We start from the raw sequence: 27,200 nt of genomic DNA, 5'->3' as shown, positions 1-27,200 counted from the left end.
TCCATCATGTCAACATTTGTTAAAGGCCTTCTTGGGATGCTGTGGTAGCTAATGTTGTCAACTTAGTGGGATCTAGGATTCACCTAAGAGATAGGGCTGGCTGTGTTGATGAGGGGTTACCTAGATTAAATTTACCAAGGTGGAAAGACCATCCTGAATGCTCCCAATGTCCTTTCATGGGTCCTGGACTGTGTATAAAGATAAAGTGGCCTGGTGCAACCATTCATCTTCATGACGGTGGATACAATGTAACCAGTTCCCTCAAGATTCTGCCACCATGGCTGCCCTGGCATGATGGACTATTCTTTGGATGTGGGAGCCAAAAATAAATCTTCCTCCTTTAAATTGCTGTTTAAACATTTATTTTCTTCTATGTGTGTTTGCCTGAATGTGCATGACACATATGCCCATGGAGGTGAGAAGATATTGGATTTCTTGGAATTGCAGATAAACACAGTTATGAGCTGCATGTGGGTGCCGGGAACTGAACCTGGGTCTTCTGCAAGAACAAGTGTTCTTAACCACTGAGCAATCTCTCCAGCCCCTTACATTGCTTCTTATCAGATATTTTGTAATAGCAATGAGAAAAAGCAACAAATACAGACATTAAAAAGATCAAGAAACTCCCAAGTGCTCTCTAGTTTCACCCACTGGCTAGCACCGATGCTCAAAGTTTTATCTTGGAAAGAAACACAGGGTCCTTTGCAATGGGATGTTAACTCTTTTTATTAACTCAGGGTTAACATTTAGATTTGCTTCACTGATTTCTTATGTTGTGGATTCAACAGACAACAGCTGGGTCCTTGCCACCCACAGGTGACAAGACAAACACATCATAGTCAGAGAGGGGAGCAGGACAATGTGGAGAGAGACAAGGTTGGAAAAATTTAAGGCAAATGTTATCCCCATATTAAAGGGAACCGATCAAGCAGATCTGCGCATTTCAATTAAAATATATGAAATATTTGTCAAAATAATTAACATTGGTAAAAATTAGAACACGTAGCTTATAAAATGCCTACACAGGCTTGGCAGAGATCAATCCAGCTCACGTAGGCTCGTACTATACTGGACCAGAGCAGCATCCTCAGAACGGAGTCCTGAGAGCAGAGGCCAAATGCACTTGAAAAGCAGTTGTGTGATGTGGAGGGCTGGCGATGAGTGATTCAGGGGCTGGCTTCACATGTTGAAGAAGGATCTGCTTGGCTACCAGATGTCTCTTGGCCAGCCCTAACTAGCTCCTTTGGACCTTCCTCCACAGGCTCTGCATGTGTTGGCGGCTGGCGGCTCAGGCCCAGGAGCCCCGGGGGATGCAGGTAGACCAGTCCCATGGACAGCTTGGCTCACTCACAGGAGAACGCTGCAGAGAGGACGGGTGGATCTGCTTAGGTGTGGTGCTGGATCTTTGAGGCGGTGGCTGTAGTTTCAGAAGGCGCTGACTACACAGACATAGATTCTATCCCCAGTGGTCGTACATCTTATGCCCTGAAACATGTTTTATTTACAGTCTGACCAAAGTGTTCCTCGGGCAGACTGGTGGCCAGTGATGCACGGGTCGGAAGCTAGGCCCTTCATCTTAGCTCAGGACAGCGTAGGGTCCTGCCAGCCAGCTCAGTGAGATCTGCCGAGGTCACACAAATATGTGTGTCTGGTGGGGAGGACTCTGTGATGCCGGGCATCCCTCTTTTTCTGCTTTGGTCTTGAAGTTTCAGTAAACTAGGGTCCCAGAAGCCACTCCGAAGCTGCAGCTCTGAGTCTCTTAATTCATTTGCTTCTATTTGAGTTCAGCTTTAGACTGCAGCCGGCAAGAAGAGTTTTTGAGGGGGGGGGGGCGTTCCCATTTTAGTCACATATCCTTATGGGCCACCTCCACCTAGTTCAGGCGCTCAGAGATGGTGCAGTAGGACCCAGCTCTCAGGGAGATAGAGCTGTCAGATGCAGGGCCATCCCAAGGAACAGGCTATGGCTGACCATCTAGAGGAAGGTAGATGGGCAGATGGGAAGAGGGGAGGACCCCTGCACTCAGTGGGCAGCTGCCCCTACCCAGCCAGGAGGCAGGTGCGGCAGCAGAACTGGATGAAGAGCTTCCGTTCACAGAGACGATTGGACTTCACCATCTCACAGAAGGTCTCATCGGCTGGCAAACAGGAAAGGAAAGTGAGGGGTCAGATTTTTAAGTCCTGTTAATATTTAGTTGTTCTTCACTTGCTAGGTGCTGCTAGGTGCACCAGGCAGGACACACAATCTCTCTCATGAGCCATTTCAAAGCCAAGCCCAGTGAGGCCCAGGTGGCACTGGGGTATGGGACTTCTGCTGAGCTTAAGTGACAAGGGGAAGGGGCTTCCTGGGAGGTGAGATGGGGGGCCTGCCAGAGGGGTCTTTGTTGGCTCCTGCGATCCTCTTTCTGGCGCACAGTGCTGGTGGCTGCTTAGGAAGACTGGGGAAGGGGCTGCAGACAGAGGTGCAGGGCTAGAGCAGGAAGGAAAGCAGGCTTCAGGAATGTAGTCTAGGGGACACTCCCTTGAGGGAGGTGGAGGGAGAAGACAGGCAGGCCAAGGTGGTGCCAAGGTGGGGAGAGCCATGGAGGTTGGTACCCTTGCCTCTGCATTGTCTGATGGCAGTCTCAGTATGTAACCCGAGCGGGGACCTCCTACACAGGATGCTTCCTGGGGGCTTTGAAAAGACAGGATTTTGAAGGCAAGTAGGTCACTTGGTAGTCTTCAGGGTACTGTATGGGCCCTATGCCAGGGCAGAGCCATGCCAGCTTTATGATGAGGGATTACTTCTCCACCTGTAGACACATGGGTGGGTGGCTCTCCTCTCCTGCATATCAGGACATGGTGTCCAACACTGGCTCCACACAGCTCCTCCCTGATGCTTGCTCAGTGTGAGTCCCCCGCTTCCAAGACAAAGCAACCTGCTCCCTCGGAAGGCCTCCAGCAGAGGCCTCTGCTGACCCTCCCTCTGCCTCACTGTCTGCATTTCTTCTGAGTTTCTATCTTCATATTGTCCTCCCCGCCCCCACCATCTATTTGCAAAGCCAGGGCCCTCCAGTAGCACAGGTCAAGAAGCTCCCTGTAGACATCTGGGGTTCCTATTGCTGAGCAACGGGGCTCAATTCTGTCCTTCTAGTTCTGAGGATAAGGTCTTTCAGGCCTCCTGGGGTTAGCCTTTCCTTTGGGAAAGTTGTTATACTCAAGCTGCTTGTAGCCTATGTCAGGAGAGTGGGAACAGCATACAAACAAAACTGCTTTTAAGTCATGGAGCCAAATAGATGGTCAATCAAGTCAGAGGGAAGAGTTCTTGCTCTGGGCAGCTTCCAGGGCCACCCTGTTGCTGCTCACCATTGCTGCACGTGTGGTTGGTAATGCAGGAGGTCCCCAGCTGTGTGAAACCGGCCTTACATCTGTTGCAGTTCCTACTGGAGCCCTCGCAGCTCAAGCAGTTTTCGTCACATCTGTGGGAAGACATTGGCTCCTCCTGAGGTCTGGGAAAGAGGCCCCACTGTACAAGGCTTCCCACCCCAGAACCTCCCAGCATGTACTCCCGAAGCCTCAGCTTTGGACTCTGGGGAGTAATCATGACCTTCAGGATGCCCTGATGTGCATTGAACGTTGGCACGTCATTCTTGTCTGACTTCTCTGTTGCCATGGGAAGGCAAAGACTGTTACAGTGAGTAGGCAGGAGCATTTGAAGGAGGGCAGGGCAGGGCAGGCATTGTTCTCTGAGACTCTCTGTGGCACACCTAGACACTCTAGTAGACACTAATCCACTCCCCACATGTGCCTCCCAGAGCTTCCAGCTGTGATGGTTGTAGGTTTGGGGTAGAGGACACAGACTGCCTAGGACTATGACAAACCTGTTTCTGGAGCTGGCCCAAAAACTTCTTCTACCTACCAGGTTAGCATGCTTGACAGGGTACATCTGCCTAACCTGGGGAGGGGGTGGTTACCTATTCCTGCTTCCGCAGACAGCCCTGTCCCAGCCTGGCATCGTGGCTCCCGCTAATGCAGAGTGCTATGACCTCAGGTCACAAAAATGGACCATACGTGAAGTCTGCACTCAGCAGTCTCATGGGAACATGGGCTCGCTACATCTGGTCTGTGGGCGCTCTGTGCCGCAGTGGTAAAGCTGAGTAGCACGAATAGGCAGGCCCCGCAAACCTGAATTATGTGTTACTGTATGGCTCTTGACAGGAACAACATATCGCGACTCTTCATGATCCTCACCCAGGGCTGTGTGAGTACCCGACCTGTCTCTGACGCTATTTCCAGCTCCAGGTGGCCAGGACTCCACAGTGGCTCCTATATGCTTCCTGCTTCCCCTGCTACTGTCAATTAAGTGTAGAACAGGCCTGGGGGAGGGGAAGAAGCCAGGCTCAGCCATGCTTTGGCCATCCCTAGGGGTGCCATGTTTAAGACAGATGCCTGCCGCCACCTATGTGAGGCCTTCAGTGATGAAATGCCCCTGAGGGGTTTAATCTGAGTTATAAGAAGCCCTAATGCCTCTCCTCAGCCTGGGTGAGGTGGGTTTTTATTCTGAATGCAATGGGAGATGCTGAACTAGCTAGAATCCAGAGCTCTGGTTTCAGATCAGTATATAAGCTGACTTCTGGTGCAATTTTGGGAAGTCGCTGGTGTCTGGTTCTAGCCACACTGTCTGGATCCACGTGACACAAGTCCCCTGGAGATCTTACTGGAATCTTCCATGGAAACGAATGCCAGGCCAGCCATTTCAAAGGATGTCAGTTGTCTGGGAGGCTGGGGGCCCCAGGGACTCCCAGGTACTGGCTGAACGATGCTTCAAGCCCGAACAGCTATGGTATGGGGTAGGCTGCAGCGAAAACCCAGTGAGATCCAGCTCAGCTCTTCACACACTGCTCACCGAGCTCAGCAGGATGGCGGGTGCATCTGTTTTATATTTCTGCAGCACAAACTGCCAATGAAATGTCACATCTGAGAAAGTCTGGGCTCCACAGCCAGAAGCCCGGGCAGGCTCAGCTAGGGTACTGACACAGGTCTCTGGAGGCCCAGGTGTGGTGTTGGCCACCCTGAGCGCTCATTTGGAATTTTGGAGGAGAGGGGAAGAAGTGACCATAACACTTTGCTGAGAAAAAGGTGATGTCTCTCCCACCCACTCCCCAGATGCCCCGTCTCCTGCTTCCTGACTTCTGCACAGTACTGTACCGGCAGTGGTCTCGCAGGCTCGCCAGATACCTAAGGTTCTTCTGTCGGACCTACTTCACCTCTGAAACACCATGGCAACTCTCTAATGCCAAATTCTGGAGGGAGAGCTGTGCCCACCGCAGACCCCTCTCTGCATGCATCACAGCAGGAGGCACACCTTTCAGGAAAGAGAGAGCCACAGGCCTCCTGCTTCTTGGAGACCTCTTCAAGCTTCAGTGTGGTCACAAGATAGGCAGGAAGCATGCCCTGAGGACTTAAATCCCCACTGAGGATTTGAGGGCTGGGGGAACGAGTGGTAAGTCTACCCCTGGAGCAAGAACCCCAAGGTTGCTATCATTTTCTGCCAAGAGGTTCCTGCTTGCGAGCAAAGGTCCCCTTACTGAGGCTTGAGCATGACTGGCAGAGTTCTTCTGAGATACAGTCACGGACTGCCTTCAGCTTCAGGTTCCTCATGTCTTCTTTGTACTCACATTAGCAACCAAGCAGACCTGTGGCATAGCTCAGGAGGTGGACTCCACTGTTGGGCTCTGCCACTGGGAGCTGGGCATGGCTTCCACATCCAGCCCTCAGACAGTCATGTGTTCCCTGAGGTTTCCCTGGCTCTTCTGCAGGGGAAGCATGGTACCAGGTAGCATTCTGGGGCCCGAGGGATGCCTGTAGTTTGCTGGCAGCTATAGCTGCCTGAGTTGCGAGAGGCATGCAGAAGCATGACTCACGCCTACCTCCCTTTGGGAAAGGTTCATACCTATAAGGCTCTTCAGGGCCAGAGGCTCTATAAGGTAGAATTATGTGAAGTTCTGGTACTTCATCACTTGGGCGCTGTGCAAAGCTCCTGGGGGTGTTTCTCCAGGATCTAATATGTCAGCTCCAAGCTGAGGCTGAACTCCCCTCCAGGCTGTTAACATTTCCTCAGGTAGAAACTAGTACCCAGGGACTCCTTTCAAAGGAGCATTTGTGGCTGGCCTTTCTCCTGTCTCCTGAAGGCTGGGACACCATGGCCTCTCCATGCCACAGTCAGCATCCCCGGGAGTCTGGGGCACTTGACAAATGAAAGCGATTATCATCATTAAGTTCCAAGCTGTCCCTGTGCTGTTGTCCTTGGTCCAATTATCACTAAACCAGCTGGCTTGTGAAATGAGAGGTTTACTGCAGACAGCTGTGCCCAAGGCCCTGCGCACAGGGCTCAGCATGGCAGGGGGAGCTGCAAGTCCCAAGTTTCAAGTCAACACAGCAGGGTGCTGACCCTTGTACAGACATCGAGGCCCCCTGCTGGCCCCTCTCTTTTTTCAGTGCAAGGACTTGACCTCACCAGCTCACTGATTATTGGTGACAACCCACCATAATTCTCAAAATAGCCCGGCAGGTGGACCCCACTGTGGGCTCTGTCCCTGGGAGGGGGAGCTGGGCATGGCTTCCCATCCCTGTCCTGACACAAGTTTTGAGTCTCTTTGCAGACAGCAGTCCCTTTCTTCCATCAAGGGCCACCCCTCCAGCGCATCAGCACGCTCCCCTTCAAATGCCTCCCTGTTGCTCTCATACCCTAGGCTGCCTTTCCTTTTCCTGGCCTGTTTATGATGTCCTGACCTGGTACAATTCACAGCCAGTCATGCATAGAATAAGGCACATGTCTGCTCCTTGAACAGCCCGGGTCCCACCGTACAAGGGAGCACTCACAGGTCCAGTGGCACTTGCCAAGGCTGTGCACTCATGGGAGGAACAGAAAGAGAGCAAGAGGGTTAAAACATACAGGTACTGTCTAAGCGAGGACCAGCTTTGCAATGAGGACATGACCAGGGGAGTCTTATTTTGTCTAAAATATATAACTTAGAAAAAGTGTGAGCTCCCATCCATGTGGTTTCCTTGGCCACCTACAGTGTGGCCTGAGCAGCGCACCACGGCTTGAGCAGGACTGCCATGTACCATCTGCTACCGGGCTGGGAGGGCCCTGTGACAGCACCTTGTTAATTCTGTTTCCTGTCCTGGTCTACTGCTACCCAGTGTTTGCATATGGTGAGTGCTTCACAAATAATTAGGCATTAAGAGAGGCTTGAAGGCTACCAGCTGGCTTGCGACTTTGGCAGTAGCTGACTGTAGGCACCCCCTCCTCGGTCAATGGTTCCCTGTCTGCGCTCTGTACCGACAGCAGCGGATGATGAAGCATGTCGAGCCCCTAGACTCCAGGGAAAGTACCACCATACCTGGCCCTCCAGCTGCTCTTTCGGCAGTGCCCAAAGGACCACTCCTCCCCGTGGCCACAGCCCAGAAGAACATACCTTCGACACACTTTGTGGGGTAAGCCAGGCATCTCCTCTGGGTAGAAGCCCTCACTACAGGCCGGCACACATTTCCAATCTTGGAAGTGGAAGCTCTGTGCGCAGTGAATACATTCTTCTCGGCTGGGCCCTGACAGGTGCAGGAAAAGAAGCCAATGTCAAGAACATGTCTGCTGTTCTAGAACATCTGTGGGGGATCTTCAGATGTCCTCAGGTTATCCACCCTGCTGATGCTTTTCAGGAGCTCAGTGAGGGCTGGCCATGGGACTCCTGGGGGCAGATGACCCTCCCCACTTCACAGATGGGGACCTCGGAGGCCTAAGCTTAGCCCAGTGGGGAGCATTGCTGGGGCGTCTGTGATGACATTGATTGTGGAGATTTCCTTTCCCATCAGCTTTAGGATAGAATCACTGCAGTGGCTACTCAACAGCTGCAGGAGACAGACCGAGATGTGCTGGGAGAGTGAAACACAAATATATTATCAGATTGAAAGGATGGTGTCTGAGAGTCACTGTAGCACTGTAGGTGTGGTGGTCTGAATGAAGATGGCCCCTACAGACTCAAAGGGAGTGGCATTATTGGAGGTGTGGCCTTGTAGGAGGTGTGGCCTCAGTGGACAAAGCATGTCACTGAAGGGGCAGGCTTTGAGGTGTCAGAAGCTCAAGCCAGGCAGGTCTTTTCCTGCTGCCTGCGGATCCAGATGAGGAACTCTCAGCTACCTCTCCAGCACCGTGTATGCCTGTATGCTACCATTTTCACACCATGATGATAATGGACTAAACCTGGAAACTGTAAGCCAGGCCCAATTAAATGTTTTTCTTTATAAGAGTTGCTGTGGTCATGGTGTCTCTTCACAGCAATAGGAACCCTAACTAAGGCAGTTCCCAAATTATTTCCACATGGTTCTTACTTTTCTTCATGTGAATGAAGGTATATGTACATGTGTGTGTGTGTGTGTGTGTGTGTGTGTGTGTTGTTTGTGTGTAAAGCTTAGAAGATAATATTGGATATCATCCTCAGGAATACTACCTATCTCTTTTGAAACAAGAACTCTTGTTTGGCCTGGAGCTCACTAATTAGGCTAGACTGACTGGACAGTGACTGCCAGGGCTCTTGCCTATTTGGGGGCTTCTGAAATGGACAAGCATATCCATATAGAGTCTCTTTTTTTTCCTTATGGTGTGGTTGTATGGCCAACCCGCTACCCCTCAAACTGGGATTCTTTCAGGTTTATTTCGGTTTTGATTGGAGCTTTGTCCCATGCTTTGGCCAATCTCCACCCTACCTCCACACCCCCAGTGTTTGTCTTCGGGGAGCATCTGTAGGTCAAGGTGGTCACTCTGTTGTGAGCCTCAGAGGCTAAAAGTGCCAGATGCTACCCACCCCTGTGCCTCATCTGCTCAACTCTGTTAGCCCTTCTGGCCTTCTTCCAAGGTCTCTCTGCTGGGAAGGGGTACTGGCGCCTGGCTGAATGCTCACTACTATGTGCTCACATATGTAACGTGTGCACCCTACCACTGAACAATACTCCTAGCTAACTCTCCGTCTATCAAACCTATCAGTTATTACGAGGTAGATGAGGTGGTGCACACCTACAACGCCAACATTCAGGATGTGGAGGCAGAGGTGCTGTAAATTGAGGGACAACTTTGCCACATACGGAGCCCTTATCTTCATTTCTAAAAAATTGATTATAAACTGACAGTGTACAGTAGCATTCCCTAATGTGTATGAGGATCTGGGCTTTTGTTCTTTTTTAAAATTTTTTTTGGGGGGGTTTGTTTTTGTTTGAGACAAGGATTTTCTGTGTAGCCCTGGCTGTCCTGGAACTCAATCTGCAGACCAAGTTCTGGCCTTGAACTCAGAGATCCACCTGCCTCTGCCTCCTGAGTGCTGGGATCAAAGGTGTGCTCCAATACTGCCTTGGTTTTGAAGCTCTAGGTTTAATTCCCAGCACCAGAAAAGAAGAAATTAGAAACAAAGTCAGTTGCAGGATCAGTTGGGGAAAATGATAAAACCCTCTCTCTGGGGGTGAATGATGGTCTCGGCATGTGAGAGCGTGGGCGTGCTTCGTGCCACTGAACCGTACATCTGCAAATGGCCATGCTGGGCTTGTAGGCACAGTGAGAGGATGAACAACGGGTATCAAACAGCTCCAGAGGGAAAGCTGTTCTAACGTGCCTGTGCTTGTGACTGTCAACTTGACTGTACTGGGCTTCACCTAGGAGACACCCCTCTGGCTTATCTGTGAGGATGCTTCCAGAGAAGCTTAACTGCCCTCAGTGTGGGTGGTGCCACCCCATGGGCCGGGGTTCTGGACTGAATAAAGAGGGGGAAGGGGGCGGCCGGCTGAGCACCAGCCTTCTTCTCTCTTCCTAGCCCGGCGTGCAGCGTGGCCAGCCGCCATATATTCCTGCTACAGCCGCTACAGCCTTTCATGCTGCCATGCCTTCCTTCCCTATCACAATGGACGAACGACGTCCTCAAACCACAAGCCAACATGGATCTTTTCTTAGGTTGTTTTTGTTAGGCATTTTTTTGCTATAGTATTTTGCTAGTGAAAAAAAAAATAATGGCAACAATTTTATAGCAAGAATAGGGTAGCATACAACATTCAGTCATGGATCCAAATATCTAGAGGGGAAGAGCTTAAGGGCTCCCAACACATAGCAATGATAATATTTGGGGAGATGGAAGTACTCATGACTTGGTCACCACATATTGAGTACATGCACTGAATTAAAACATGGAACCTCAAACAAAAAGTCAGAAAGTACAGATACGTCAGCTGGATTTTTAAAAAATGGTTAAGATGGTAAATTTTATGCTATGTGTACTGTCGCAACAAAAAAAGCTGATGAGCACATTTTCTATGGAACTACTTTCACAACTACTAATTATGAATGTTATACTCAGAACCTCTCTAGGATTCCATTCAGCCTTTATGGGCTCCAAGCCCTTTAGGAGCCCCAAAGTCTGAATGATAACAGCACAACAGGCTCTGCTTATACCAACCCATCATGCCAGGCCTGGTACAACCAGAAATACAGAACCTTGCTTAGAAGGCAAGAAAAACACTCTGTGAGAAGTGCTAAGGTATAAAATATCTCTTTTCTTTTGGAACCTCTCTGGACCTGTTGTGTTTTTTTGTTTGTTTGTTTTGTTTTTCACTTGCTGTTTCTTATTGTGTTTTTCCAGGAACAGGTCAAGGTCAACCCTCCCAGGGGTCAACCCATCAATACTGAGCCAAGGGTCACAACCTCAATGCCAGGATGCTCTGGCCACTGGCACTGGAGATGACCAAGAGTCTCATTCCCACAAGGTTCAATGTGCTTGGATCACTACATGCTAGGCCTCCAATGCTGCACTAAAGATGACTCGGGCACAGGTGCTTCCGGGGAGGTAACACCTGACACGGAGCAAGGGGCTTCAGATGACTGTGAGTGGGAAAGAGCAGGCTCTGACCTCCTCAGTCACTGCCTCTGGTTACATGTATTCTAGAGAGGTTAGAAAGAGCTCCATGGGGAGACATGGAGAATTCTTCTCCTCCAAGACCTTTAAGAACTGCCTGCTGTTGAAATGAATGCTTCAAGCGACGGAGGAGATACAGGACTGAGATAAGAAAGCTTACGAGCGACAGAATATCATTGGCTGCCAGACAGTCTGGGAACTCCGAGGAAGATAAGTGAATTGAATTATTGAAATCAAAAGAGTTAAAGGACCCCAAGCCTGAATGCTACGGACTTAAGTGACTCTGACATTTAAACAGGCAGCACTGGGGACACTTCTTAAACAACTGGGTTAAACCAGGACTAAAGACGAGAAATAAAAAGGCAGCAGGACAACTAGCTAGGAAAAGCTGGCGGCGGTCCATGGAAGGAACTCTAAGGTTAAGCCAGGATGCTTCTAGGGTCGTCTGAGGATGGGGTATAAAAGGGTGTGTCTCCCGCAGGTGGCCTAGGGTCAGCACCAGCCCTTGCTTGTGGATTCTGTTATCTCTGGCATGTCTGCTTTGGTAGCACAACTGATAGCCTCATGAAGCTCCCATGGGACCATACGGAGGGCGATGGTGCCTGCCTCATGGCGTTTCTAATAAATGGTTTTGTGGCAAATGAGATTTAGCTGAGACCGAGTTCTTATATTGTCACTGCAGCAAAAACTCCATCTAATGTGAGTTTCTTAGAAGGCGTCAAAGCGCTGGGGGCAGGAAGAAAATAGAGGAGAACGCTTCACCTGGAACAAAGCTGAGCATATAACTCAGGATGCACGCGGATGACTGCAAAATGAAAGCCAATAAAATGAATGAAATCTCTGCTCTGCTCTGCATAAAATCTGTGCCCGGAGACATCTGTGCTGTAATCTCGGTGGGGGAACTATAATGCATGTAAAATTGTTTATGGCACTCTTTCCCTCTTTGAATAAAATGCTGGAAATAAGTGGAGATGGTTACAGAGAACTGAAGTTCTGTTTTATCGCACTGTGCCCAGATCTGTCCCCACCCCTCTCCAAGGCCTCTCCATCTTTATGGTGCGGCATTTTAGCTTAATTCTGAAGCAAAAGTGGAGTTTCAAGGCAAGCCAGCCCATGAGCTGCTCAACACCCTTTATTTCTTGTCTAAAAGCAGTCATGGCATGGCTATGTTTTCAAGGCCAGGAGAGCCAGCCGCTTGCTCAGAGTGGGTCTTTGCAGTTTTGGGTTTTAATTTAAAAAATTGTTGGTGTCAGGTACAGAGCAAACTCTACCAGTTCAGACATCTTACAGTGTAGGGTGGTATTACTGAATTCACATCAGTGGGCAGCCATCACTCCCTTCTCTCTCTGGAACATTTTTCATTTCCTCCAACTTGCACTTCTGTACTCATTAAACAGTAACTCCTCGTTCTTCCTCTTCAGCCCTGTGGGAGGCTGGGAGAACCACTGTGTTTTTATAGTCTGTTTCCCCCATAAGTCCTACATGGGAGACAAACACTCTACCCCCCCGAGCTACACTTTAAGCCCCTTGCCTTTGAATTTTCTTCTGTAATAAATCCTGAAACCCACGAAGCTACAGAACTCCCCAAATGTCAAGAGAGCTGGCCTCTTCACCTTGGTGACCGTGCATGCGAATGTCCAATGAGACAAAGGTCTTGGCAGCTTACCCACGCAGGTGCGGCAGGTGTGGTGGCACTCCCCACATCTGATGAGCTCAGAGTCAAAGTAGGTGCCCGGTTCACAGTCTGGAATGCAGCTGCCCCGTGCGAGGCTGGTGAAAAGAGAGAGGCCAGTTTCCATGTCGGTTCCAAAAATCTAATTAAATTATAATCTGTCCTCAAACACTTTTCACAGGAGGAAATGAAAGTTATCAGAGCACAGCACATTGTGTGGCTGAAGGTTCCCAGCTAATGAGAGCTGGAAAAGCCATCCTGGAGCCTGTTGGAGTCCTGGGACCTCCAGCCTGGTGCCCCAGGTCAAAGCTTCCAGCTTTCCCCCGCTCTGCCACGGCTTCTCTCTAAAACTTTTTCTGAAACCTAAATCAGAGATCCTCTTCCCCCACCACTCCCCTGGAGAACTGGAGCAGTTGCCGCTATGGCGAGCTAGTTCCAGCTTACCGGTCTGAGTCCCCAAAGGGTCTGCATTTATTAGGTCGACTTTCAGTCCTGGATCTGCTCTGGTTTCTCCCTCACTTAGAACTCTCCTGATTTACACGAAGTTGAGACAAGAGCCCCTCCTGGCAGCTGGTAGCCTGCTACATGTGTTTCTTCCTTCCTTTCTCAGCCCGTCAGTACCTGCAGGCCCTTCCCTTAGCCAGGCATCCTGGCAAGGCATCATGGACACACACTGAGCTCTACCACCCATGCAGGACCTGGCTCCGCCACTTCCCAGCTGTGCAACCCCAGGCAAGCCAGCAGACCCCATTTCCTTGTGGTAATTGGTTCCTACAGCCTGAAAGACTCACCGAGCAAATACATACAACTGTTTGGGGTCTGGCCAGCAGCAGTGTAAATAAATGTCACCTGCTACAGTTTCTTCGCTTTCTGGGGTTGCACTGTGTGTGATGCACACATTTGAAATGGGTTGGCCGAAAAACAGATGGAGCAAGGTCTCCGGGGTGCATCTGCCGGTTCCAGAAAGTCCGGCTCTGACGTGATTTACAGTTAGAAATGGATATTTGGTCCTCATCCTGGCACCCAGTGCCAGAACTCTCTAGAATCAATAGTGATAACTGTCACTTTGCATGCTACTATACTAGGATGATGGGTAGCTGGGGCTCTTCAGCAGCTTCAGGGTGGGGTGACTGGTTGTCAGCTGAACAGACCATTGATCAGAGAGCAGGGGTTTCCAGTCCCACCACCCCAACCTCAGAGGAGGCGAAAGAGACTGAAGGTGGGACTGGTCACCAATGGCCAATAATGTTAACATTAGCTCAGACCTCCATAATGGACTCTCCATGCCAACTCCAAAAGAGATGACTTAGAGTTTCCAGGTTGATTAACAAGAACATACACAACCCAGGAGTCTGAGGCAGGGGGACTGCCATAAGTTCAAGGCCTATTTTGGCTACAAAGAACACATCCATCTACCTGCTGCATTCCTCCACAGGACTAGAAGGCTCTATGCTCTACTCTGCTCTATCTATAGGACTTCATTCACTTCCTTGGTAACACCTGTGCAACAAATGGCTAAAGCAAGAAAAACGTCTCCCTGCTCTGGGAGGAGGTGGAGTAGCAAAGCAATCAAACCCAAGAACTGGCTGAGGGAACTCCGACAGCTAGCCGGAAGCCAGGATGGTTCAGCCTGGGGTCTGAGACTAGCTTCAGAAGTGGGGCCAGCATTGGGAACCGAGTTCTCAACTTGTGGGATATGATAAACCCAGCTGTGGGTGAATAGGTGTCAGAATTAAGTTAGGCTTATGGGGTAAGCAGCGGGTGTCTGCTCACCCAGGTTTGGATGGCCAGAGTGTAAGTGTGCTGTGCTGCATCTGTAGGGTAGAAGGCCCCCCACCCCCATGTTTTGCACCTCCATGCAGTGTGGTGATGCCCACAGGGTCGCAATCTCCTCTCTACGGATGGCAGATGCTCGCCTGGGACTCTTCCTCACTGTGATGCCAGGGCCACCGCACAGGACGGTTAAATCATGTTCGTAACAACTGACACTTCCCTGTGAACCCCTCCAGTGTTTATCCCCCTAAAGAGATGGCTGGCCAGGAGGCGGCTCGGCTGTTCTCTCACAGCTGTGACGTGACAGCGATGATTTGAAGTCACAGCTGAAGAGGATATTGGACAATAAAAGGAAGCTTTCTGTGGATTACGGCTGGCAATGTTTCCCTGCTTTGGTGCGCTCCTCTGTGAAAGCTTATTATTACTGCAGCCATCACACCTGCCGAGCGACTGCTGCCTGCCTGAGAGGCTCTCTTACTCTTCCCACAGGACATAGAGATAGGTACCTTGACCTGCTCCTAGAAGCCTGGCAGGTGTGGCTGCTGGGTCACATGTGTCAGTAGGTGGCAGAGGAGAGAGACTCAGTGTTCTGACCTATGAACATCTGAATGATTAAGAGCCTAACACCCCCTCCTCCCCAAAAGGGAGCCTGAGATCACCACCGGTCCTGTGCCAGAAAACTCAGACAGGGAGCTAACCTGAGACAACCACCAGTCCAGTGCAGCACAGGCCTGGAGTGAGGCAGACCATGCCCGAGATGACCTCTGCCCAGTGCCATAACTCATGGGTGGCAGGGCAGAGCACTCCTGAGACAACCCCAGACACTCAGAGACCCTGGGTACCTCTAAGAGGAGCAAGTAAGTGGTGGAGAAATAGAAGAGAAAGACAAACAGAAGGATATGGGCACAATGAAGAGAGGCAGAGCTGGAGACTCGAGGGTAGTGAGGAACAGCCTGATGTGAGTAGCCAAGTGACGCCACCTGGGACCATGGTTCGGTCCTGGCCTGTGCTGCCACAGGGGCCACGTCTGGGTCTGGGCCACGAATTAGCTGGGGTCTGTTACCACCAAATGCAAGGCAGATGTCCCTGGTTTGGTCTGCTGCCCAGGAACATCTTGATGTCTGAGGACTGTGCAGATCTGGCCCCACCCCTTACCTGGGCATCATGGGATCATGAGAGCAGGAGAGTGGCCCTGCCCTTCACCAGCTGCAGCACCAGAAAGAGTGGTCCCTGCACCTTGCCTGGGCAGCACAGTAGAGCTGACCCTGGTGGTGGTGGGGGTGATCCAGCCCTATGGCCATGAGCATGGGAGAGATGGCTCCACCACTTGTCTTCTCTGCCTTGACAAGGGGGAAGAAGAGATTACCTCCCCCCCGCCCCTCTTGTTCCTTGCCTTCTATGGCAGGCAGGAAGGCTGGCTGGGAGGTCACCAGAGCATGAGAGTTGGCCTTCCTCCTCACCTGTTGCAGCACTTGGGAGAGCAGGCCCTGCACCTCACCTGGGCATCATAGTGGCCCTGGATGTGGGGGTTGTGGTTGAGCTGGCTCCAAGGCTGTGCGTATGGGAGAGCCAGTCCTGCCTCTTGTCTGCTAGGCAATGGTACAGATTAAGGAGAGAGGCCCTCTTCCCCTCCCTTATCTCTGGCCATCCACGGCAGGCAGGACAGCTGGCCTCCAGGGGTCAGGATGGGGAAGAACTAGCCATGTCCCTTACCAGCTGCAACACTCAAAAGAGTGGGCCCTGCACCTTGCCTGGGCAGCAGGGTAGAGCTGGCCCTGGTTTCAGGGGTGGCTGGTGAGCCAGCCCTGAGGTATGAGAGTGAGAAGCCAGCAGGCTGGCCAGCTAGGAGGCCTCTCAGGCCCAGATCCAGACCTTTGAGTTGTCTTATCCCCACATACCGTATCAACGAGCTGCTGGAGTGCAGGAAGCAGCCAGTCCTAGAGATCCAAAACTACAAAATCTCCATGACACAGGGCAATAAGAGAATATCTGAGAGGAGTCCCTGTGAGGTTCCAGGAGTGATAGAGTAGCAGAAGCCAGAGGCCTTGTACCAGACCAACGAATTATTGTAATGAAGATTCGCAAGCAAAGAAGTGTGGACAACAGGGTATGCTGTGGGTACATGGTGACACACTGAAGCTTCTATGGAGGAGATTTTTTCTCTGTTGGGGGAGAGGATGCAAGGATGAAGGATGGGAGGAGATGGATGTGACTGGGGTACATGATGTGAAATTTACAACCAATAAAGTTAAAAAAAAAGTTATCTTTGACCCCTTGGCACTTTTCTTCTGGGAAATAGGTTCCAGGAAGTTGGATCGACGGAGTCTTCCATCCTTTACAACTTCAGCTAGTATCCCAGGGTTTGAGGGTCCATAGCATGACACACCTGTGCTAGAGGGGTCCAGGATATTCAAGCTGGCCTCTCCCAGCCCCCAGCCATGGCCTCTATTAAAATGCCTCTTTTTCCTCAGCTTAGTTCCCTTCGGGGAAATATCTTCCTGGGCCAGTAGATCCTGGATCTTTTGCATCTAGTCCTGGCCTGTCTAGCCAACAGGTTTAAGGAGCAGCAAGTATGATGTGCCGCTTTGGAAGATTTTGCTTTCCCTTCCTGATCTGAAAGATAGGACAGGATAGATGCAATGTCGCCAAGGCAGTCACGTGGACCCTTCTGGGAAAGTCATTGATCTCCCCTGCATGAAAACTGTGAGTAACAACAATGACTTCATCGTTGCTCTAAAGGTTGAATGGGGAAATGCCAGTGGGGACACTTTCAGTGGGAGAAGATGCACTCCAAGTCTTGTCCACTGTTCAAGGCTCTCTATGAGTTCATCTGTCATTCTTCACTAACTGGCTCCATGAATTCTAGACTCTGGGGCAGCGGGAGGAGAGGCTGAGCCCCGTGAGCGGGAGGTAGCCTTGTGGTGCCTCCTGGTGCACCTGCTGCTCTCTGGCTGGACCATGAGGGCATCTGCTGGAAATACAGTGAGGCTTCACGTGGCTTCACTGTCATTTGGACAGAAACCCCAGAGGTTCCTGTGTCCTGCTGACTCCTTCCCTTCCCTTCCCTTCCCTTTCTTTCCAAGGAGACCATGGTGTTATTTCTTCTACATGTCTATAGCTTACTTTTAATACATATTTTCTAAATTTTCAGATTTTCAATATTTTCAGATATTGGTAATATGCATATCATGTCACTAAATGTCATTTAGTTGCATTAAATGACTTAACAAAAGAGTTCAAAAATTGTTTGGAAATTCCTTAACCTAGCAAATGTTTTTTTTTTGTTTGTTTGTTTAGTTTTGTTTTAATGCTGAGCTTTATAGGGCTGAGTTCTTTGGAACCGGAAGGATTAAGAAACTATGGGACATCCTCAGGGAGCTCAGTTCACTGTCTGGGATGAAGAAGAGAAGGGAGAGGATGGCCAGGAGGGAGGGTGGGCCAGCCCCTGCAGCCTCGGCCTGAGCCAGGGCGGGAGCCGGAGGAGAGGGATGCACTGTTGCAAAGGGAAGTGGCGGCAGCTCCCTAGGAGTTCACTGACCTCCCAGCAGCAAAGCTTTGTATCTGATGTCTTCAAGTGTTGCTTTAACCACTTCTCCAAACCTGGCCTAAAATATGGAGATCCTGGCCATCCTCCAGTTTCTCTTTTTCAACAGTCCCCTGACTCAACAGCCAGGACTCTCTGGGCTCCAGGCCTTGGACAGTTTAACTCTCAGGAAAAGAAGCAAACTCCGGAGGAAGCAAACTCAGTGTGGATCCTATCTTTTTTTTTTTTTTCCATCCAGGTGGGCGGCCTCACCTGAATCCTTCCTTACACACAGTGCACTTCTCAGGTTCATCCACACACTTTTGACAGCTTGGGTGGCACTTGAGGCAGAGTCTCTGGCCTGGAGAAAGGCGGGAAGACAGCAAGCAAATCTTTAGGAACCTTCAGAGTACCCTGGAGGCCACTGGCCCCTCTCCCAGTGGGGCAGGCCTTTCTCCCCCCTAAGCAGCTTCTGGGTCACTCCAAGCCCCACTTGCTTTCCATGCTCTGAGGCCTCACTTGTGTTGGGGCCTCATCAAACCCCAGCTTGTGTCACTGCTATGTGCCAGGCCCGTGAGCTGAGGGGCCTTGCTAGACCTCTGCACAGCCTCCTTACGACCCACGGGTGGCATTCCATGCACTCAGCTGGTGCTCAGCAAGGACAGTGGTGAAGGATGGTTAACCTGGCCAGGCAAGGCGAGGAAGCTGTATGAGTGTGGCTGGCAGCCTTGGCAGGTAGGTGTCTGCAAAGCGCAGGAAATATGTCTATACGACTTGCCATTCCCCCTCTAACAGAGTCTTTCCTTGATGGCTTGATGCGTCTTTAAAGGTTTCCTGGCTCTTTCTCCCCAGGGCTAACAGCCATTGTGTGATAGACCACAGGCTGGGTCAGTGCCGGGGTGAGAAAGGTAGGGGTAGGGTTCGGGTGCTACCTGCAAGGGCTGTGAAGTCCTCGGCTCATTTGAGAGCTGTTGTCACCTGTCCGTTTAGCACAAACTTTCTGGCAGAGTGAGACTAAAACATATGCCAAGTTCCTGCCCATCCATTCCACACGTCTTCCTGCGACAGAAGAGCAGGATGGCTGGCTTCCCCACTCTGAGTCTGAGTCCCATCTCTGTCATTGCTAGCTAGGGGCTTCTTAGCCCATTTCAACCTCAAGATAAGAAAAACAGTGGCCCCCTCTTAGGGGTGTGGTCACTACTGTGAAGTACCACACTGAGACTACTCAGGCCTCCTAGGACCAGGCTCCTACCTGTCGGCAAGGTTCTCGGTCAGGACTGAATCTAAATCTCAAGGCGAGCCCAGGAGTACTTGCTATGAGTTTCACTCTTCCAATTAGGTAAACCTGTGCTGAAACTCACAGCACCATCTTTGCTGGGTGAGAAATGACAAGACAGGTGGCTGAGTGTCCTCTTCTGATGTCTCAAGTGAGGCTGAGTCACGGACGAGCTGCTTTTTCTGCATCCTGTCCTCAACAGAAATGAATTCCACTGTGCGGGACTCATTTCAACAATGCTTTGACTGAGTGTGTGGCAGGCTTCGGCTGCTTATGAGTGCTATGATTTCACACTACCAGCCCCCTGGCCTGGTAAAAGGTCCTAGATAAGGCCTTAAAGGAACCCAGGAAATCATCCCAGAACAGGGGAGCACAGCCCAGAAAGGGAAGGGGAAAATCAATTCATTCTTGTGTCTGGACAATGCACTTACTTTCTTCAGCATAAAGTCCAGCAGGACAGAGCGTCACGCAAGTGTTCGTTTCCTGGTGGTGATAGAACCCACGGCGACAAGACAGGCACTGTGTTGGGCTCCGGCCCATGCATGTCTCACATCCCTTATGGCACCGACGGCAGCGTCTTGCCGCTGTGTCCCCAAAATAGCCCAAGGGGCACTCGCTCACACACTTCCTGCGGGAGCAAGTGAAGGTGAGGATCTCTTGGTTTCAGTCCAACCCTGTGCCCAACCCTTTGTGGCTGTGTGGCTCTTCATGGGCCAAGACTGCATAGCTAGGTGGGTGAAAGGCTGAGGACATGGGATCCCAGAGGGAAGGTTAAGCCACAAATAAGTTCCCTTGGGTTTGCTGCCTGGAGCTGGGGGCATCCTAGGTACAAACAGGGAGATCTGAAGACCAGAAATCCATTTACAGAAGCCGGGCCTGATGGCCCACGGCTATGATCCCAACACTTGGCTGAGGCAGGAGGCTTCTGAGCTTGAAGTCAGTTTGGGCTACACATGGAGGCCTTGTCTAAACAAAACAATAAAACAAAGCAGGACTTCCTTCCCGTTCTAAGGACCCATTTGGTTTTCTGCAAGCACTATGACTTTGACTGGGAATTTTTGTTTTGTTTAGTTGTTCGGGACTGGGTTTCTCTGTGTAGACCCGGCTGTTCTGGAACTTTCTCTGTAGCTAGCCTGGAACTCAAGAACTCTACCTGCCCCTGCTTCCTGAGCACTGGGATTAGAGGTGTGTGCCACCATCATGCTGGGCCTCACTTGGAATTTCTGCCTGGATCAAATCCTACTTTGGTGCCTGTATAAAACAAGTGTGGTGGGTAGCGAATGACACTGCAGACCAATGCCCTTGTCCAGAGCCAGGGGTGGGGGTGGTGGTGGAGAGTGGCGTTCCGTGTCTGGGGTGGGGACTGCAGAAACAGCAAGAGCTGCATCTCACCTCCACTGTGGACAGCACACCCCTGCATGGCCTGCCTGGCCCTCATGCACATGTGTGACGAGGTACATCTGCCATCCGGACCTTTAGAGTGCCCAGCATTGTCCTGATGTCACCTTGGCCTTCCATGCCAGGCACATGCAGAACGTGGCGCTGCTCAGGAAGGTGTGAGCATTGAATAAATAAAAAGGAGGGCAGCTTCAAGCCTGTAAGGGACTGGTCCGAGGGTCTGAGGCCTGCAGACTCCCCACAGAGGGGACACACTGATCTGAGACAATTGGCCACAGGCTGGGTGTCAGGTCAGGTCTGTCAGAGCCCTCCTTCAGGAAACAGCAAGTCTCACAGACTTTCTAGGGAACCACCAGGAAACCCACAACAGCTGCAGCCTGCTCAAGAGCCAGGTTACCCTGCTAGTCACCCTGTGGGTCCTCTGAGGCCCACAGTACAAGGTTCTTGAATCACACTTGTCCACAATCCTCTGTGAGCATTGTCCTATGTGTACTCAGTATGATCCAGTATGGAGGCAGAACAATTCCTAAGCACGGCCAACAAAGTGTTTGACTTCCCACCTTTTCACAGTGGACTTGTATTACTTGATTAGAACCAAGATACTAAACTTTTTTTTTATGCAAAGCTGTTCGTTCACTTTGATGCAATCTCTTTGTTGTACAGTTCAAGGTGGCCACCTTATCGCTATGACACGGGGCTCGAGTGCATGCAGATATCAGCTCCAGCCACTTGTTACCTGCTCGTCTTGGCGTTCCCCAGGCTGAAGTGGACACAGTTCAAACACTGGTCTGCATTGGGGCCATCGCAGCCTTTGTCACCACACTCGGGATGGCACACACCTTAAAGACACAAGGACTTCTTTTCACCCAGAGAGATGCTTTCTCCATCCAATTCAGCCCCATGGGTCCCTTTGTCAGGTCACCTAGGAAACTTCCTCTAAGAGTGGTGTCTTGCAGAAGCTACCATACCAGAGAGCTACTCATGGGATGTGGTCCCAGCTGGGGCCAAAGTCTAGCTGTCCTGACCCTCTAGGGAAGAAAGACATGAGAGCAAGTAATATAGTCATTGGTGGTAGGGAGGGACCAAGGCCAGTGAAGAGATGGGAACTGAGATCCTAGATAGAAGGCATTAGAGTCATTGTGATGGGACCAGTCACCTTGCTATATCCACTGCAAGAAACAGAGCAATGCAGTTGGGTGTTTGGGCTGTGACAGAGCAGCATGGATTATGACAGAAGAGGGTGGAGGAGGAATCTCTCCATTTCCACACCTGGTGCACCTGGTGTTACACAAAATGGAGGGGGGCAGGGACAGTGGGAACATGGCACTGGGTGAAGCTTATGATGACTTTGGGCTAAGGGCCTTCCTGCAGCCTTTGTGTGTGTGTGTGTGTTTCCCTCACCCTAGCTGTCAACAGTACGACACCAACATTTTCCCTCAAGTCTCCTCAGGTGACTTGAATTCTAACTGTTGGTTCCATATTGTTGGAAAAGCCGTACAGGGAGCTCCACAATTTCCAGAAAACTGTCACTTTCTAGGTCCTTCTCCAGGGTCACACAGGGCTGAGCCGGGCTTAATCATCTGCCTCCTCAGCCACGGTGGGCATGACTGCAGATAGATCCTGCTTCTCAGTGCTGAAACCAGCCTGAGGAGACTCCCAAGTTTCCCACCATTTTGCTTCTCCTGTGCACAAACAGGGAAAGCATCCTGAAGGTTGGAGAAGAGGCAGGGAGGGCCTGGAGGGGCCACTGGATAGCTTCTGGGATGGCTTCTGAGAGGGAGAAAGCCTTCTGCTAAGTTTGTGTTGGCAGAGGGTGGAGTGAGATCAGAAGCAAGTGGAGTTGACTTTGCTGGCCACAGGAATTTAGTCGGGAACATGAACACAAAAGCCCCCATTCTCCCAGACCACAATGGGCTTTGCTGAGGAGCTCAAAGGCCTCTTCATTCTGCCTCCCTGCCTGAAGGCCCTCCCAGGTTAGAGTTTGCTTTCCTCCCTGAGCTTCACCTTTGTTGAGATCTCCCAGTTTTCATTGTGGCTCTCCACCTGTGCTGGGGTCTCCCCTAGGGTGCTCCAAATAGCCTTTCCAAGTGGCTGCTGGCCTATTCTCTGTTCTAGATAGACATGCCTGTTACTTGTAAAACTTAGCACCTAAGTCATGTCCTCATCCTGTCTCCTAAGACTTTATTAATTTGGAGTTTCTTGTTGGCATTACCCAGAGTCAGTTATGGGGAAGCCTCTACTCCTTACTCCATCACACTATTGTTTGGCCACCCCGACCAGGCATGGTGACATTCTGCTATGGCCCTGTTGATCAGTCACTTAAGGGCTTGCCTTTTGTCTTTTGTACAACTTTCTCTGTAAGACCCCGAAGGCAACAGGGCAACCAGCCTGGTAGAAAGGAAGACAAGTCTGGAGAGAAGCGTCTCTCAACCTGACTGTGAGATCACTGCAAGGGCTCCAAAGAAATGACACTTCCCCTGTAACTCATGCTGGAAGAAAGGAAAAGCAATAGCCAGAGAGGGTGTAGTGAGAATTTCGGTTTCTTTAAAAACACAGAAATATTGTAAGGATACGGTTTTTTGTTTTAATCCCAGGTGTGGGGACGTGGGGCTGATTTGCAGCAGCTGACCATGATTTGCCTTGTGCTCAAGCAGAGGGTGATTTTGCCAGCTGTAGAGTTTCTGTGATTGTGTGACATATAGAATTTTGGGGATTTTTTTTCAGAGGGTATATAAATGTTAGGACCCTGAGAGGTAGTGGTTGGTTGGTTGTTGTTGGTTGCGGGTTGTTAAGTAATCATGCACAAAGAAGAAACAAGAAAAAAATTAGATACGCTGATGGCAATGATCAAACTTGCCCTAAGGAGCCTGATGCCCCTACTCAACAGGAAGTGGTCTAATGATAATGTCGCCCCCTTTCTGACCCCTGACTTTATTCAGGATCTCTTTCCTTTCCTCTCTACCCTTTTTTCTTTCATATCTAGTGTTAACGGGTTGAAAGGGAAGAAGAAAAGGGGTGGAGAAGGGTGGAAGAAAGAACCCACAAAGTAGCAAAGACCGGCTACAAGGGGGAACTTGGCAACAGAGAAAGATTTACAGCTTGTCAGACCAACTTATGAGATTGAAACCCAGACAATGACAGCTCAGTGGTGTGCAGAACCATGACTTGACCAGCACTGCTTCTGTGTGCACATTCCTAGACCTCTATCTAAACTTTAGTCTCACTTCAGGACCTTGAACATGGACTTGGGGTGGGTGGTGGGGTCAGAGGATTTCCTTGCCTCCTTTCCTAATGTGGCCACATTAAAAAAGAATGGGTAGAGGGAGAGTAGGACAATGGTAGATGTCCTCACCGTCTCTAGGCAGAATGTCCTAGTAAGTCCCTAAAGAGGGATGGCCTTGGACTGGGCCTTCCTCAGCACTGGCCCACGGATGTTGATGTCACTTGTCACTTTCACCTGTCCCTGCCTCTCGGGCCTTCCCACGGTGGGAAGTTTCATCATGCATCTCTAGGAGAGATGGCTGTGTCTACATGACAGCCAGGGCAGCAATCAGCCCTCAGCTGGAGAGGCTGGGATATGACATCGTCTATCCAAGAGCAGCTAACAAAGTCATAAACCAAACAATCAGCCAGCATGTGGCTTTCTGAGTGGTTTTAAAAGCTAAAGCTCAAGCTTTACCTCACCCACCAACCATGCTGAATCAGATCCACCTGGCTGGCCATCTTCCCCCAATCACCTCTTCCCTCCCGGGAATGCTGGGGTCCAGCTGTAGCTCATTCTCTCCGTGAGCATGTTTTTGTGTTGCAATCTGTAATTATGTCTGCTTAGCGTCTCTCCTCAATTAGCTGAAAGTGACTCCGAGGCCTGGCTTCCTGAGCGCGCTATGCAGCACACCGAGCAGACGCTCCCAGCAAAAGGAGCGCTTTAATGCTCTCAACAGCTTGGCTAACAGCAGATCACAACCCCATGAGCTTAACCAACACAGGCTAATTTGAAAAGCCATTTTTCAGTCCTTTGTGAGACAAACCCTGGGTTGAAAAAAACAAACCTGAATCAATGAATTAGGAAAACAACTTGGGATCCTATGCCTTCCTTCTTTCACTTCATCCCTTCTATCTCTCTTTTCTCTTTTCTTTCCAAGACTAGGGATTGAATCCGGGTCTGCACAGGAGCCACCTAGGTGCCCCATCACTGCCCAATATTGCCTGTACATATGTTTGTGAGACAGAAAGTCTGCAAGTTACCAGGCTGGCTTTGAATTTACTCTGCAGCCTGGGTAAGCGTTGAACTTACCTCAGGCAATCCCCCAGCCCAAGTTCCTGAGATTATAGGCTTGTGCCATGAGGCCCATTCATTTTCCTTGCTCAATGGCTACTTCTTTCCCCACGACAGGCTTCCCTCCATTCCCACACCAGTTTGGTCACACACTTATAAACCCTCCACCCCATGTCCTGCCTACATCCTCTCTGGGTTCAGGTCTACCAGCTTCCCAGGTACACCCTACCTGGAGTGTCTTATTTATCTGCTTAGGGGTATAGACTTCAGAGCACCCCACATCTGCTGAGCCTGGTCTCTCAGGTGGTTGCCAGCCCAGGGTCTGCTTTTCAGTCAAGTATCCTGAATGGGTTCTGGTGGTGGTGGTGGGGTCCGCCTGCACTGCCACCACCAGATGGCTCTGTCACTGTAGGCTGGCCCTCACTCCAAGCTGTTCATTCTTAGTATCCCACTCATGCCTTCCCTGTGCTTCATCCTGCCTACTGAGGCTGCCGCCCTCGCTTCCGGCAGGCCCTCTGGTCCCCAGTCTTCTTGTTCTCTAGTCCACCACTCTACTTGCTGATGCATTGCTCATACTCCCTTTACCCCACACTCCAGAGCAGCCTTAGCCTACTGCTCATCTCACCTGGAAACTAGCCCTGCTGCCTGGCTCTGGCCAGAGGCCCAGTCTAGTTTGGAGTTGGCCCTAAATGTTTATGAGCTGGAATCTTGGTCCTCAGCGGGATGGCGCTGGGGTTCGGAAACCTTCCAGTGTGATGACTTTGACTGTCAAATGGCCTGAGGGATGCTTAGGACATAACTTCCGTACACCTCTGTGTGTGTCTCTAAGGATACTTCCAGAGAGGACTGGATCAATGATGCTTTGGATGTGGTAAAAATTCAGCCATTTATGTATTAAAAATGTTGGCAGATTTGAGAAGGTGGTAGAACCATGGAAGGCACGGCCTTGCTGGAGTGTCACTAGGGCATTGGCTTCTTCCTGTCTGTCTTCTCTTTCCCGTTTGCCATCAGTGAGCATCTCACCTTCTCTATCATGATGCTCTGCCCCACTATTCAGAGTCATGCAGCTAAGCAAATATAGACTGGGGCTCCTGAGTCCATGAGCCAAAATAAGTTGTTCCTCCTTTTAACTATTTCCCTTAGGTATTTGTCCAGTGATGAAAGTCCTCTGGGGACATAGTGTAAGGTGGTTAGAACGTTTTGAGTGTTGCCCTCAGAAGAGGTTAATGCTAACTTGTGGCACTGAGTTAGTTCCAGCATGGGCAGGTTGTTATTAAGTAAGGCCTTGCTACCCCCTTGACCCTTATACATCATTCCATGTTTTTTTCTGCTTCTTTACTCTCTCGTGATGCAGGCAAAGAAATCTTCCTCAGAAATGGACAGGTAGGCTACATTTCTAGCCCCCTAAATTGTGAGTTAAATATTTTTTTCTTGATAAGCACTCAACTTTGGGGATTTTGTTATAGTAACAGAAAATGGACTACTGCAATGCTGAGCACCCTCTGTGGTGGTGGGCAATCTTCCCAGCTATTATTTGGGGTTCTTGTTAACTATAAACATTCCCTAATCTTTCCTCTTTTACCTCCTCTATTTCTTGTCCCAGGGAGCGCTGTCCCTCCACCTCCCATGTCTGCCTCTCAGCCATGCTGCTGGTCTCTGCGACCACTGCTTCATTGGACTCTCTTTCTTAATATGGTAACCACTCTCTTGTGTATAAGGTCCAGGTGACACCAATGACAGTCTGGACGTCACCACAAATGTATAGCTTATCAATGACCAGTTTTTCATGTTCTAAAAGCACAACCCGTGAACCCCTCCCCCTTGCCCTTTCTTGGGACTCTACAGTGGCTAGCTGTTTCTCGATCCTCTTGCCTGGCCACTCATACCACGGCATCACACTCTGGCCTGCTTCTGTGACTGGGTTGCCCTCCCAGTTTCTCCCTAGACCACAGGGAGCTTTCCCAAGAGCCAGGAACACATTTCATTCCCACAGAAAACTCTTACTTCATCCAGGCCATGCTGGGTAGGGACCAAGTAACTCTGAGAGCAGAACGACACTGAGGAGAAGATGCCAGTATGCATGGCTGGAGTCAGTAGCAGATTTGGGGGGGGGAGGAAAGCAGCTTTTTATTAATAATTATTGAATCTTGCCATGGTTTATAAATCACAAGGGAAAACAGCAGATTAGTCCATACATAATTCAATGCTCCGTTTTAAAGGAATGGCAGAAGAAATTTAAAATCGAATCGGCCAGGGTTTGTGCTTGATTTGTATTGGTGGAATTTTCCATTTAGTTATCCATATTTTGAGATATCACCCATCGTTTGTCAGGTAGCTAGGACATTTAACTAA

At 50.3% G+C, this 27,200-nt stretch overlaps 1 protein-coding gene and 1 pseudogene across 2 annotated transcripts in view; one reads left to right on the top strand and one right to left on the bottom strand.

Annotated features, from left to right (window-relative positions):
- Positions 1 to 701: 701 nt before the first annotated feature.
- Positions 702 to 27,200, bottom strand: part of Pcsk6 (proprotein convertase subtilisin/kexin type 6) — a 183,874-nt gene continuing 157,375 nt past the window's right edge. For both annotated transcript variants that reach the window (XM_021633268.2, XM_021633269.2), the window contains 7 exons: positions 21,309 to 21,411; positions 19,606 to 19,802; positions 18,172 to 18,259; positions 12,597 to 12,700; positions 7,460 to 7,589; positions 3,345 to 3,457; positions 702 to 2,137 (listed from right to left, as the gene is read on the bottom strand). In XM_021633268.2, the coding sequence (XP_021488943.1) occupies positions 2,040 to 2,137; positions 3,345 to 3,457; positions 7,460 to 7,589; positions 12,597 to 12,700; positions 18,172 to 18,259; positions 19,606 to 19,802; positions 21,309 to 21,411 (833 nt within the window). In that variant the 3' untranslated portion in view covers positions 702 to 2,039. The remainder of the gene's footprint in view (positions 2,138 to 3,344; positions 3,458 to 7,459; positions 7,590 to 12,596; positions 12,701 to 18,171; positions 18,260 to 19,605; positions 19,803 to 21,308; positions 21,412 to 27,200) is intronic.
- Positions 14,887 to 15,003, top strand: LOC132647570 (small nucleolar RNA SNORA17; annotated as a pseudogene).

The sequence above is a fragment of the Meriones unguiculatus genome, chromosome 14 (assembly GCF_030254825.1).
Source record: "Meriones unguiculatus strain TT.TT164.6M chromosome 14, Bangor_MerUng_6.1, whole genome shotgun sequence".
NCBI classification, from domain to species: domain Eukaryota; kingdom Metazoa; phylum Chordata; class Mammalia; order Rodentia; family Muridae; genus Meriones; species Meriones unguiculatus.
Note: the sequence above shows the minus strand (reverse complement) of the source record. Positions and strands in the feature narration are given on the sequence as shown.